Source organism: Chroicocephalus ridibundus, chromosome 2 (genome assembly GCF_963924245.1).
Source record: "Chroicocephalus ridibundus chromosome 2, bChrRid1.1, whole genome shotgun sequence".
Lineage (NCBI taxonomy): Eukaryota > Metazoa > Chordata > Aves > Charadriiformes > Laridae > Chroicocephalus > Chroicocephalus ridibundus.
In genome coordinates this window covers 71589243-71603495 of record NC_086285.1, presented here as the reverse complement: position 1 = coordinate 71603495, position 14253 = coordinate 71589243, and the positions used below count along the sequence as shown (strand labels likewise).

At 38.0% G+C, this 14253-nt stretch overlaps 1 protein-coding gene across 4 annotated transcripts in view; it reads right to left on the bottom strand.

Annotated features, from left to right (window-relative positions):
• The window catches only part of KIF13A (kinesin family member 13A), a 118675-nt gene that overhangs the window by 56884 nt on the left and 47538 nt on the right, over nt 1-14253 (bottom strand). For all 4 annotated transcript variants that reach the window (XM_063325832.1, XM_063325835.1, XM_063325833.1 and 1 more), the window contains exon 4: nt 8356-8416. In XM_063325832.1, the coding sequence (XP_063181902.1) occupies nt 8356-8416 (61 nt within the window). The remainder of the gene's footprint in view (nt 1-8355; nt 8417-14253) is intronic.

Below are 14253 nucleotides of genomic sequence, written 5' to 3'. Positions count from 1 at the left end.
ATCATTTGGTCATTATATAATATCTATGTTGAGAGAGCACTGTTCAACAACATGGAAATAGCTATAGAGAACGTTAAACTACTGAAGAATGAAGAAAATATATCAGTGGAAAATTTTTAATAAGAACGTACAATACACAAAAATTTGCTTTCCAAACAGCTCCTGAGGGCCCATTTTGAAGTTACCAAGTATCAAAGCGGCAGGGAGCCACTTACGATCTTGCTGATCAAGAAGACAAAAAAAATCAAGCAAATATTGAAGCTGAGTATAATTATTAAGAGAAAAAAGCATATATATTGCACACTGATTGTGAGTGGAGAATAAAACCATTTGTCAGAAAAGGAAAAAAAAACCCAAACTTTTATTACCCAGTTGTGACCAACAATAAAACAGTAACCTCCTCCATGTTTCCCAAGAAAAACAGGTATCAAAATGTTATAAAACTGTGCACAGTCATGATAACCATAAGATGGCCCACAGAATCTCTTACTGCTAAATACCAGGAAAGGAACCCTGTTTGAAACTCACAGGCAAAGCTGGGGCTTTTTTGGTTGGCTGGTTGGGTTTTTTCAGAAGAGATTTAATTTTCAAACGGTCAACACTAAAACTGAAAGTCAATCAGACACTGATACATAATTCTAAAATTATGAGTTTATTACAGTTTTTAAGAGCTCAGCAATACAAACATAGACAAATGAGTCCTTAGAGTGATGTTTATAGTAACCAGTCAAATTATCATGGGAGAAAATAAAGTTTGTTTTTAAGTGCACTCACATAAAAGAACACAAGATATTAAACTTCAATTATGGGTATTTTATTAATTTACTAATGCAGAGTACTGTTGACGGTTGCAGCATATCAACCATGAGATTTAGATATTTTTCATTAAGCAACCTCACTGCTTCCCTCATGAATTTTATTATTGGGTTTTCAAACTGATTATAAAATCTGTATTATACAGAATTATGTCTATGTGCACTTATGGACAAAAGAAATAATGCAGTTCCATTGTCTACACTACTGCATTTTTGTTTTGCTAAAAAAACCTATACTGCCTGCAGTAAATACTTTTGCTTATTTACAGGACTGTTCTTCCACAGAAACTTAGCATTTGGAAAGGTAAGCAAGGGTTTAAACTCGATTCTAACTTAATCTAGAGAAAAAGGAAGAAATAGAGAAAAATAATTTAATTTGTTTAGCTAACAGAAAGATATCCCCTACACCAGCCTTTATTGTCTTTAAGAGAGGGATTCCAAATCTTCCAGCTGGATAAGACCATAGAGCCTCTTATAGAGGCAATTAAAGGCCAGACACTGGAACACCTGTCCCCTCTCTCGTATTCTGCTCAGAACCTGGGCAAGCCTTAGGTGACCGACAGACACGCAGTCAGTCACGCTGGGGAAAGCATAGCCGAGGCCGCCAGGGAGCCCAGGATGAGTGTACGAGCTGCTAATTCTCACAGGCAAGGATCCCCTGTCTGCTCATCCCTTCAAGGAAAGGGGAGCGAGTCCGGTGAATTTTTCTTGCAGACCACAGTCTAAATAATCTTGTTTCCATTACTTCAAGGAGCAAGACTGTTAACCTGGCGTGAGAAAGATTATCAGACAATGTTGCTGGATGTTAGTTACGGGGCATGTGGCAGTGCCCCTAATGCTACAAGGTAGGAAACCATGTCAACCCAGTGTTAGGGATGCCCTGCTAATCAAAACCTGAGAAACACTGGTGGATCCCCGCTTGGTCCTGCAGACGTACTGGAAAGCAACAACGAGACAACATGGAAACCTTTTCCACTTTCACCACACAGCTGTAACTGTCTTCATAGCTTCAAGACATTATCTGCACATTTTGACAAGCGCATCTGGAAGCCTGATGCCAACAGCATCATCCACAAAAGATCAAATGAGTAATTCTCAATCCCTCAGAAGGCCACTTCCAGCAGGAGACTAACCCAAGAATCTTTTCCATCAGCTTTTAGGACTGAATATTTTCACGTTAATCACTCTGACATGCTCTGACATTCTTCCATAAACACATAAACGGAGATAATAAACATTTCTTTTTTAGAAATAAACATAGTAAAGATATTGAAGATTTCAGCATTCAAAATGGTATCTGTGACTTACCTGAAAGCCAAAGGAAGACCATCCTCCTCTCGGATTCACATTTTTAACCTGGGACTTTCAAAAGCCGTGCTTGGGCTAGTACCATGCATCGAGGGTATTTAGTATTGCACTCTGAAGCTAAAAAGTTTTTTCACATGTTCTCTACCTACTGAAATGGCTGGGTATTTCAATGGCAAAAATATAAAACAAAAGTAGCGAAGTATGGCAGTGCATGTTAATGGTGGCTATTAAATTATTAACAATTCAAAATAAAACCTTCACATTATCTACCCACAGAGCTGCATATGAAAATCTTAGTTGGAATCTCTGAGCCAGCATAAATTATTAGAACATTTAAATTCAGAAAATACATAAGATAACAAAAAGTCCCTGAAAATAGAAAAGACAGATAAAGACCCCAACATGCAAGAATACAACACACATCATTTTCAGAATGAGATATTTAAGTATTCTCTCTTACATCTCTATGCTTATTCCCCTTCTCTCCCTCTGTATCATCCCTTTACAGTTTCTGAAACTCCAATCAGGAAATATGATTTGATAGTGTTCCTACAGAAACCTACACGTTGCAGAGGAACCCTAAGACCTCTTCTCGCAATCTGCAAAATGAAGCTATTTACAAGTAAAGTTTAGGCATTTTCAAGTTCGCTGGACTGATGCCAGCGGATAGAAGAGAAGAAGGGAAGAAAAGGGAGGGGAGGGAAAAGGTCCACACCCTTTCCAACAAAACTCCCTTTAAAAAAGGCAGTTATTGTCCTTCCCAAGATCTGCTCATTTAGTGACAAACACATTCAAGATGTTCTTTAACAAAAAGTAGTCTCAGTGTCTCGTTTTCAGACGTCTGGTATTTCTAGTTCATAACAAACTGACCATCTGAAATAGGGATAATTGTCTCATATTAGCATAGATTCATTCAGCCAGGTCATGACTGCAACGTTATGACACATCACTGCCATTCCTGATAGCAAATATAGCTAGAACCAAGTAACACCTTGTTATGTACAACACTGAAAAGTCAACTCTATGGCTTAATCTCTAACCCGGAACATTTTAATGAGCAAATCTTGACAGCAATAAATTGCAGTTGGTTCCATGATCTAACAGTTAAAATAAAACTTGATCTGCAGAGATCAGAATTATTAAAAGCCCTGCTAGATGAGAGTGTCAAAACAATCTCTCTAAATTTGGAAAAAAGATGCCTGTTGTTCACCTTAACAAGAACCTAAAAGCAAAACAGCTACCAGCATCATCTAACCACTGCAGCCTAACACTACAGTATTGACAAAGCACTGGAGTCTTTAATGTTCAAAGCTTTGATCCACTAAAGGCTATCAAGTACTTCAAATTAGATGCCACATCACCTACATTTTAAATGCCTGACCCATACAGTGCTAAAATTATACTGAATAACTAAGTTTCCCCAAAAATGTAAAGGTCAGGTGTCAGCTGTGTGACACAAAATCAAGTTCTACATACTCTACATACACTCCTCTACAGAAAAAAAAAAAAACAAAAAACAAAAAACAAAAAACCCAAACAAACAAACAAACAAAAAAACAAACAAAAAAACCCCTCAAACCAAAAAACAAACGTCAAGGGAATAGTAAGAGAGGGATAGGCTTCTCCCGCATAACAGCTTAAATGGGGAGGCCTGAACTACAGACAGACACTCCTGTCTGCTCATAATCCACAACTTAAAATCTTTCATGAGGGCAGAAGTGTACAGTTCTTTAAACCACTTGCCTGCTTTGCTTCCTTTTAAAACAGCCGCTGGAAGAGTGATAGTCAGCATATATATATTTCATATAAAATTATAGCTTAGCCCAAGTCAGGTGTTTAGCTTCTCAAGACAACACAGCTTGCGGAAACACAGATCTGAAGTTTCAGGCCAAACGTGATGCAGCTTAGGGAGTTTAAGAAAAATCCACGGTTAAGTCAATACAGTGTGGGGTCCATAGAATGGACCTGCCTAAGTGTTACTGTAGTTATTTATATCATCTCTTGAATCCTTCCCAAACAGAAGTGCTTCTTTCCTTCCTTTTAAAAATCCACTTCAGTGCAGACTTCAATAGGCTCTTACTGTTGTCTAAGCTTGTAAAAAGAATTCTTTGTTCTCGTCTCTGAGAATTTCTCAGTGTCCTCCCTTTCACCAAAATGCCGAGCTGTTATTTGTGACTGTGAGCTTTTCAAGGCAAGCAGGTGTGTCCTTATCCATTAAATGACTCTTGACCCATTCAAGTCAAGAAACAAATGGTAATAATAAGCTATTTTGCATACTCTCAAAACACCTCTCCTATAGCCTACCAGGCAAAACTCTTCCCTTTTCCAGATCAAGGCAAACTCATTCTTTCTTATAACCAAATACCTCTCCCTCCTCCAAAAAAACTATTTCATTGACCCATTTTTGGTTATTTTTTTTCCCTTTCAGATAAGAGGGTCATATACGTACCAAATACCCAACCACATCTTTCAAAATTAAATCATTGTTAAAAAAGCTGAGGAGCTTGCATGTGATGATCGGCACAAACCCAGAGGTTTGCAATCACTCCTTGCTTGGAACAATGGAGCCACAAATTGTATGGAAACACAAAGCCTCAGTATTCAGAGTAATTCTCTACCTGCTAATTGGCTGGATTAAAACAAAAAATATTTTAACATAAACACTTCCTTTTCAGTCTTAAGAGCAATTCAGATGGGGTTCTGCATCTTGCAGTCTCTAAGCTGGGATATCAGGTTGTTAAACAGCCTCCACCTCTTGCAGAATCTGAACCCAAAGCACCACGTTCACAAAGGTTTTGTGAATTAGCGTACTCGTCTTCTGTGCTCCAGGCTCCCTGGTGTCTTCACGGGAGATACAGTCCTGCGAGCACAGCTGCAAAGATGCCCTCTCTAGATGTTTTTCCTCACATAAAGGTAACCTTCATTATTTAGGTTAGTGATATTGCTGGATCATTTTAGAATTTAGAACCCAGTGGAGAAAAAACTGCTTAAGAAGAAATTACGCTACCAACAGCCTACTTCTGTATCACAATAATAAAAAAAAAAAAAAAAAAAGAAAAAAAGGACAGTTTAGTGCCTCATGCATATGGAGTTATTGAAATGTAAATTAGAGTCTAAATACACAGCACTAGGTTTTCACAGCAATAATCCCCATGTTTTCAAACACTGGAAAGAGAAGGTAACTTTCAAACTGGAATTAAGATTCCTTGTACTTCCTTAATATGAGTTCAGAAAGACAATTAGTATGTACAAAATAAGCCTTAGCTTCAGCCAAAAAAGATGAAGATATCTCACAGAATGAGTTTAGTGTAAGAGAAAGAAATGGCTAATCCCATTTCAGGGTCAACCCTGCTCTGCTACATCCTGAGAATTTTTACCAATTACCCATGTGATTAAGTTTAACCAAACAAGAATCTTGCTCTTGTGCAAACAATATTAGTAAGTGCCAGAAGTATTATAGATCAAAGTGAAAAATAAAACCAGCCCATAGTCATGAGCAATAGCTTTAAGGATCCTGTAACAAATGTGCATTTCCAGAAAAGCACAAACTTTGGTTTTGTCGACATTAAAAAAAAAACCCAACAACAAAAAAACACCAAACATGGAAGAGTTATCCACATAAGTCAACACAGAATTCAGATGTATGTTGTCTGTGGTGCGCACCATTCTGTGGGTTTTCTCATGTCCCACATGTCAATCAACAAAATCTTTAATATAAGATGATATACACAACAATAGATCTATTCAACATAATGTGAGATGAGCATGTTTTGGTTTTGCACAGAGAGCAGCGACTGATGGGGTAACCTAATACATGAGAATCTCTTGTTAAACCTTCCACTGTATTTCTGTGATGCAGATAAAGAGGTTTTTCAAGTAATTACATTTGTCTCACATATCTTCCATATTTCAAGAATTTTACTTAAGCTTGAAGCTTACATTTACAAGCACTTTGGACTTAGCTTTCAAGCTTTATACGTGTTTCCTTTTAATTGTGCAATTAATCACTGCTCTTGCCAGTGACACTAAACTTAGGCATTGACACAGAGTTACTTTGGGCAGGGAGTATTTAATGCATCTGTCTGGCTTCCGGATCAGCAGCTCTTCTGCAGTCCAGCATCCAACCTAAAAATTAAGGCTTAGCTCAAAAACTCAAGCTGTCAGGTGGCTTGTTTGGACTCTTTTAAGCTTGTTAATTCTGTAACAGTCTCTGGTACAATCTCCAGACATAGACAGCGTGTGCATTTGCAAGGTGCCTAGGACGACTAGGTTTTGTTCCATGAGGTAAAGGAACGAAAAACCCCAACCAAAGCCAGTTATCATATTTTTTTGTTCAGTAGAGTAATTTAGGCCAAGCTGTGAAAAAGACTTAGGGCACCTTAATACTACGAATACATAAAAACTGAAATCTTGACATTTCAGTATTTGGTTTGGTGGGTCTAAAACAAGACACACTGCTATAATATAGGATATAGTATCAGTTCATGCACAAGCAAGTGAACAAGCCAATAACCCAGTAACTTAGGCCTGAAACAGTTTTGTTTTGTTTTTACTTTTATTTTGATATTCTGCCAAACTCATTATGTTCTAGAACACGAGGGCTGGAAGTCATAACTTAACTTCAAGACCATACCAAGAAAAAAGAAAATACTCAGTGAAAGCATTGTTTTTCATATGCAAGTCTTGAAGCTCACATTCTTATCATATTTATGAAAAAACCACAGGAAAACGCGTTTGGGGTTTTTCTTCCCCAAAAGGAACGTTATCTGGAACAGGCCAAAAAAGCGGCCTTATAGCTTTCTGGCCAGTAAGAAAACACAAGAGATGTGGGTGACAGCTTTCTAGAGTCCAGTCCAACGAGAGGTTCATCTGCATACCAATAATAAAACTTCAGTTCTCAGATACAGATTCAATGACAAGTTCTGAAATAGGCTAGAGAAATCTAATTTTGACTCAAAAAATAAATAGATGTAGAAGCCCAGTGAATTCACCTGGAGAATTAAGCCAAGACAGAAACAAGTTTATCTGGTTAGGGGTGTTTCTCTGGTCTATCTCTTCTCTGCGAGTGGGTTAGTGCCACGGTGCAGCTCGCACCTGCACACTCCATGGGGCCAAGATCTGGGTGCGTACCATCACCTCCTTCCATGAAAAGGAAACGGAGGTGTGCAGGCACAAAAGGAGCTGTTGTGTGCTCCGATGGCTCTGCCAGCCTGAACTACAAATATTGTGCCGTGTATCTGTTCAGTGAAAACACCTTTACCGGAAGATGAACTGAGGCAGAACTTTTTTCCTGAAGAAACTTATCGTTGCTCAGGCAAGCAAGAAATACAGCAGAATCTATGATCAAGTGCAACCTCGAAGATTTGGGATTTGATACCAGAGGCTACAGCAGTCAGACATATATTTTAACACAAGTACATGACAGTTCATTTATGAGACCGCTGATCCCAAACTTTGAGATAATTAACCCTATCAACCATCAAGATTTCTTATGGGCCACAAAACTTCATAATATGAATGAATATCTAAACTGAATGCTATTTTTTTTCTCCTTTCCATGGACCAGAGCCTTGAAATCCCAGTGTTCAGAGATGTACTATCAAAACAAGTCCTCTTATAAAGTATGAGCATGCTAATACACAAATCCAGTTATGAGAAAACTAACCACTGGGGTTACAATCTCGTCAGGATTATCCAGTTTTTGGGAGGAAGGAGTCACAAAGCTGATCACTCAAAAAACAGTAGGGATCTGAACAACCAGACTATGAACGGCTTGAAAGACCTTAAATAACCACAACATCTGAGAACACGCTTTATTCCTCTCTTGTTCACAGGAACACAGAGCACTGAAAACACACACTTTCATCACCAGCATTAGTCAAAAGTAATTTCTGATGCAGAACTGAAATGTCATTTTAAGTGACAGAAACGATCCTCACAAGAGGCTCTTCCAGGGGAGGAGAAAAAAAAAAGAGAACATTATAGCTTAGATGTAAAAGAAAAGCATCCCTCCTGAACAGTGCATTGGCACCTCCTTACAGCTTGCATTCCTTCTGAACTGAGGTGCTACACTCAGATGACTCAATCCCTGTGAAAATGAGAAGTCTGCTTTTGTAAAGACGACACTTGAGCATCACAGTACAAAACGCAAAAACAACCCACGAAGCAAAAGCCCAAGCTCTCATATGTTCTCAAATTATTTACCCTGTCAAATGTATGGAAAATAGTTTACCTGCGTATTTTGTGGTGTTTGATTCATCCATGGACCAGAAGCAGTGATCAAAGGCAAACACCTATAGAAGCACATAAAAAGACAAATGAGGAAGGAACTCTGGCTACAAGACATTTCTCTTCAAACAGTAAAAGTCCAAGACTGTTCAACTGCAGTTAGACTCTACTGTTTCTAGAGATCCTAAATCAGAACTGTAAAAAGGCTTCATTAGCAGGAATACTTTTGGGAAATCTTGAGAGTTGCAGAACTGCAATACTTCTTTTCTAACTGTATTTTACACGATACAAAATACTGCTTACTGTATCCCTTAATACAGGCATCAAAACACAGCCAAAACCTAATAATTAGCTCCACCCCAGGAACTAATACTGACAAAAGTTTCTGCCAGCAGTAATGAAACAGCACCGAAAGGACTCAATATACAGAACTTGTCGAGATGACAATTTAGCAGACATCAACACAAGACGCACAAAAGTTTTGCTACTTTTAAGCCTTAAGGAGCAAATAAACAGTATCAAATTAACTGCCTAAACTAAAAGTACAGCACTGGATCTCAGTAGAGGAAGCTTACAAATAGAAAATGTGGCTCTGTTAGACAAGCTATGAGAGCCTGCTGAAACGACAAGACTTAATATCACTTCAGTCAAGAGTTCCAGCTGGTTGGAAATTGAATGAGATTCAATATTGTGCTCAGTGGGCTTGTGGACCTGGAACAGTGTCCTGTAAAACCACTTAACGCATTGGGATTTGATCCAAGTTACTTTTTTTCTGCACATCTGAGAACAACATGGTATAAACATTTAACGCTGTTGTTTTGACAGCTTTGTATCATCACAAACATGCCTTAAACTGCAGTATATTTTCCACATTTTACCATGGTAAACTGACTGTGGAGGAGTTAATGATATAGATTCTATTTATTTTTTTCTTTCAGGATCCCAAGAGGTGGGGAAAAAACCCAAACAGCCTTCTTTATTAAAACTTTGCCTGAGCCAAGATTTCTTTGCCTGGTCTTCTGACAGCTGATCTCTTCGGTGAGACAAACTATGCAGGTCAATGTAGAACAAGAGCACAGGCTCTATTAGCAGTAACATCAAATTCCCTGTGAGACAAACCCTGAAGTGAGGAAGAAGATGGATCATTTCCTTTTGGCATCTGGGACTGCAGGACAACTTGGATTCCCTGCTATTGCAGAATTACTATGCAATCTAATCTACACTTACATTGTAACCTAACTCTTCCCAAGATGTCTGCTGCTGTAAATATTTCAGAAGGATAAAACCAGGTAGCACAGTAACCTCACCTTCTTCCCTTTCCCCCATCTTAATGCAAAACACATCGAATGGCCCGAGAGAAGACAAGATCTGAAACACAACACTTAGTCCACAAGAGTGAAATGAGTTCTGGAATTCCCTTCTAAAGGGAAAACAAACAAACAAAAATCCCCATAATAATAATCTAACAGGGAGGTCTGAGTCACTTACTGCAGCACAAATAGAAAGAGACATCTTCACAAGTCAGGACCTTCCCTGCTGTGACTGAGTCAAAGATGTAGTTTTGCCACTGAACTGCAAGCAAAATGCAGCAGTTACTTCACCTTATCTTCAGACCTCCACGTAAGTAGGGGGCATTTTAAATTACTTCCGTGCATTTGTTTATCGTACTTCAAATCTAAGCATAAAGAACTCTCTGTCATCAGTAAGAACGCTCTAACCCTTTTCCTAACTTTTACAGGTCAAGAAATAGTGTTTTCTCACATTCCACTTCTACGGGGCTTGGTAACAATACCTAATCTCTATACGATCAAACACCAAGCAGTTCATTACAAAAGAAAAACCAATTGAAAGGATCCAAGTTTACCAGGTGCCCATTCTTTCCCCTTGAAACCAAGTATTTTCTGCAGTGGATCACACATCCTAGTTCAGAAAGGTCACCCAGCTACACATGCTCATCTGTAATTATTTAAATGTCAATAGACCAGTACTGTAAGCCAATTTAATCTATTGTCCTACACATTTTCCCCTTGGTTAACATGGAAAATCACTGACAGGATTATTCAGTGACTCTTAATTTAAACACTGATCTTGTAAAGAGACTTCACAAACTAAAATATGTGCTTGCAGCCAAGTGTTTCTCACAGAAAAGTAATTGCTGTTTTGATTTTTTTTTTAAAGGCAAAAATTGGTCAGACTGATTTTTAAAAGTTCCAAAATGATTATGCAATAGGAAGAGTAAAATTCTGTCTCAAGATAAAACAAATGTAAATATAGCATTTTAGTATATTTTCATACTAAACATAAAAGGCCAGGACATAAGACTTAGGCTATTTATAAAATCTGCTCTGGAAAATTGCCAAATCCTTCTAACAGAACTAACAAGATTAAGTAAAAAAAAAAAAACAAAAAAAAAAACAGGAAAAAAAAAGTGGAAACTGCTGAGGCATGCACTATCTGCAAAACGTGTCAAGCAGCTACAGTAAAATTCCTTCTCCGTTAAAACAGGTGCGCAAAAATTTAAAACTACTTTGATTGCTGACGAAAAAAACAGTGAACTTGAACATTCCCAGCATCGATAATTTAAGGATGCACCAAACCAAAGCAATTTTCAGGACAATTCAGACCTTTGGGAAAACAGATTCTAAATGCAAGAATTAATAGAGTAAGAAATAAGGCGTACAAGAGCAAGAAACTTGGTCCCAATCAGTGAGGCTCTTCCACACACACATAACGAAGGTATTCTACAGGAAACGCCTGTAGGACAGTGTCCTGCCTGAAGAGTGACCCATTTAATCATCTTTTCTGTACAAAGATGACTCACTAGTTTATATTTTCCTGACCTCCAGTGCTGGAACTGCAGGACACGCAGTCCCAAGAACAGCACACAAGCATACCTGGGGTCAAGATACAGAACCTACACTATGAAAATACCCTCTAAATGTCATCTGAGGTGCTCTCTTCCTTGTCTGTTCTTCATTGATAATTCTTCCTTGAAAACCAAAATGGTGGGTATTTCTTTTTCTTTTGATAGGAGTATGCAGAATAATCATTATTTTCTTCTTATTTTTTCTCCCCAAGATCCATTTCCCTGAAGAAGGTATGAAACCCCCTGTCAATACGACTATCAAAGCTATCAGAAGTTCTGTTAACGCTAAAGTCTCAGACTCAACAGCCAATACTCAAAGTGGGCACTACTGGGTACCGAAAATGCCTTTTTAGCTTTTTAAAGGACACTCAAAAGCAAAAATCTTTATCAATTTATCAACCACATCAACCAACTATATCAAAACTACTATTGAAATGTATTTGAACAGACAGATCTGTGACACACAAATAGAACTTTTAAATTTCAAGCACCCTCTGTGAATTAGTTTTTAACTACATTTTGGAAAGTCTATTACATTTAAGTGTTTTAACATTAAAAAAAAAAGCCAATACGTTTTGTTTGAAACTTAAAAGTTTAAAATTGCTACCTGCATCTCCACTAAGATTTCCTGAACTTTCTGTTATTCTTCTAAGCATTTTGAGTAAGTCTCTATGACTATATGGACGAGTATTTCTGCTTTCCTACTGCTCTGATGTCAATTCCATAGCCACTGTACAAGGAAGCTTAACGTATTTTCAGAAGGCAAGCAAAATGGGAAAACCATGAAAAACAGGTACACACCTGCTTCAAGCATCTGCACAGGTGGGCATTCAACCACAAAGCAGACGTACGGCATTGGCCGGTTCTCATAACCGGATGCAAAATTATTCTGGGCTTTTAAATTACAGAGGGAACTAACAAACAAGCCTTAAAACTTTCTTATTTTTGCAAGATTCTGTACTTCATCCTAACATCTAAAAGAGAGAAGAACCTGCCACACTAGGGTAGTAGCTTTTAAACTGCAATTTTTTAATGGAGCTAAAAGACCAGCAATGTAGGGTTTTTCTCCCAGCTCTATTACTGCAGTGTTTGACAGGGCACAGTATTTTCAGTCTGAGTAGTACGACAGTTGGAAAAGAGACTGGACATTGTATTTTAGACATCTAGAGATAGTCAAGTAACAGAGTTGCAAGTAATGGAATGTGACTCACCAGGACAGATCTTGCACAATTGGAAGTCCACAGAAAAAGAGGTATATGAACTTTAGTATGTACTCATTGTATACTCACTATAAGAATTTTAACTTACAAACATTACAGCATAAACATATAAAAATGGAAAGTTATGAGAAAGAATTAGCCAGGAAGTGCTAGATCCTGGTACTACTGTATCCAGAGTCATTGTAAGGGTGCACGTTACCCTAGGTAAGAGAGAGACACACACACAACCATTTCTAGGTTAAAGACAACAATACTCAGAGTGTTAAAAACTATTAGAAATTAAACAGAAGACTTGTTCTGGTAACCACAAAGTTTAGGTAAAAAAAAAAGAGATACAGGGCTTTGATTCAGATTTCTTCAAACACCTATAACAGTTTAAAACAGCTGTTGGTTATTATTTTGCTAACGAGGCAGCTAGAGGCTATGGCTTCCACAGCAAAACAGTGATGCAGGTCCATGCATCCACCACCTCAGTGAAAAATCTGTGGTTTTGTCCCAAATTCACCTGTGTCTTAAAATGAGATTGCAGATTTTTAAACAGCAATTATGTCTTACTGCTGCAAAGCAGTAACTTCTCACAGAATCAGAAGACAGTCAAAAGGTATTCAAATTTTAAATAGCCAAACCAATATTCTGCAGAACCCTTTTTAATTAAAGCCCTAATCAACATCTTGAGGAATTAATAATTTTAAGGCTTCACGCATGCAAGTATACTTATGTGAACTACTTACAGGTAATTAGTACCATATCCAATATCAACTGCTTGCCAGATCAAAACAAATGACATAATTAGTTTAGAAAGGAGTCTAATTTCACATTCATTATTAGTTGTTGTGAAGCCTAATCCTTGGTATGGACTAGACAGAGTCTGGGGCTTCCAGCGTTTAGCAACGTATTACCCAGACCTAACACAATCCCTAACATACTGGCTGTGTAGCTATAAAATACTGTAAACGCATAGCTAACATTTAATAGCCATTTCCATCTGACCAACAGATGGCCAATCATGGGAGGTTTTTTTAGCGCAAAAAGTTGTGTTGGACAGGTGTGGATATGCCTCACATGAATCTCAATGAAGCAGTCAGTCTGACATGTAGGGTGACTTACAGGGCTAACTACAGGTTGCTAAAAAGAAAAGCAAGGGGAGAATTTTCATTCAGCAGTTCCTACATCACAGAACCATAGAAAGGTTAAAGTTGGAAGGGGCCTTGAAGATCATCTAGTTCCAACCCGCTGCCATGGCCAGGGATACCCACCTCCCACTACACCAGGCTGCTCAAAGCCCCATCCACCCTGGCCTCGAATCCCTATTACATTACATCCCTATTACAACTGCTGATGGAGTTAAGCGATAAAGGAGACATATTAGGAAATGGCAAACAAAGTCTACACTGGTAAGCTTACTGTAAATGCAAGCCATTAAAGAACTGAAGAAGAAAGAAGTTGGTCACAGTATGAAAAACACAAGACCTACCACAGTGGAGAAAATGTGAAGGCAGATGAGGGTACAGCTCACAGAACAGAACAACCACTCTACCTTTGTCACAAAATTACACTAAAAGCCCAAGATTACTAATAAACACCATGTTTGTAGAAATAGCAAAACACTCTAATATCCTTATATACCGTTTCCTATCACAGCTTCTGAGCTACCAAGTTTAAGTGGGATCACAATTCATCCACAGCTGATTGATAAACTAGCTCATTAACCTAAAGATAAAGAAACTTCAAATATTTATGAAATTTCATTAAAAAAAACCCGTAATTTGAAGATCAACTACATGCTGTACCCTAGAAACTGTGTAAGTGAAGAAAC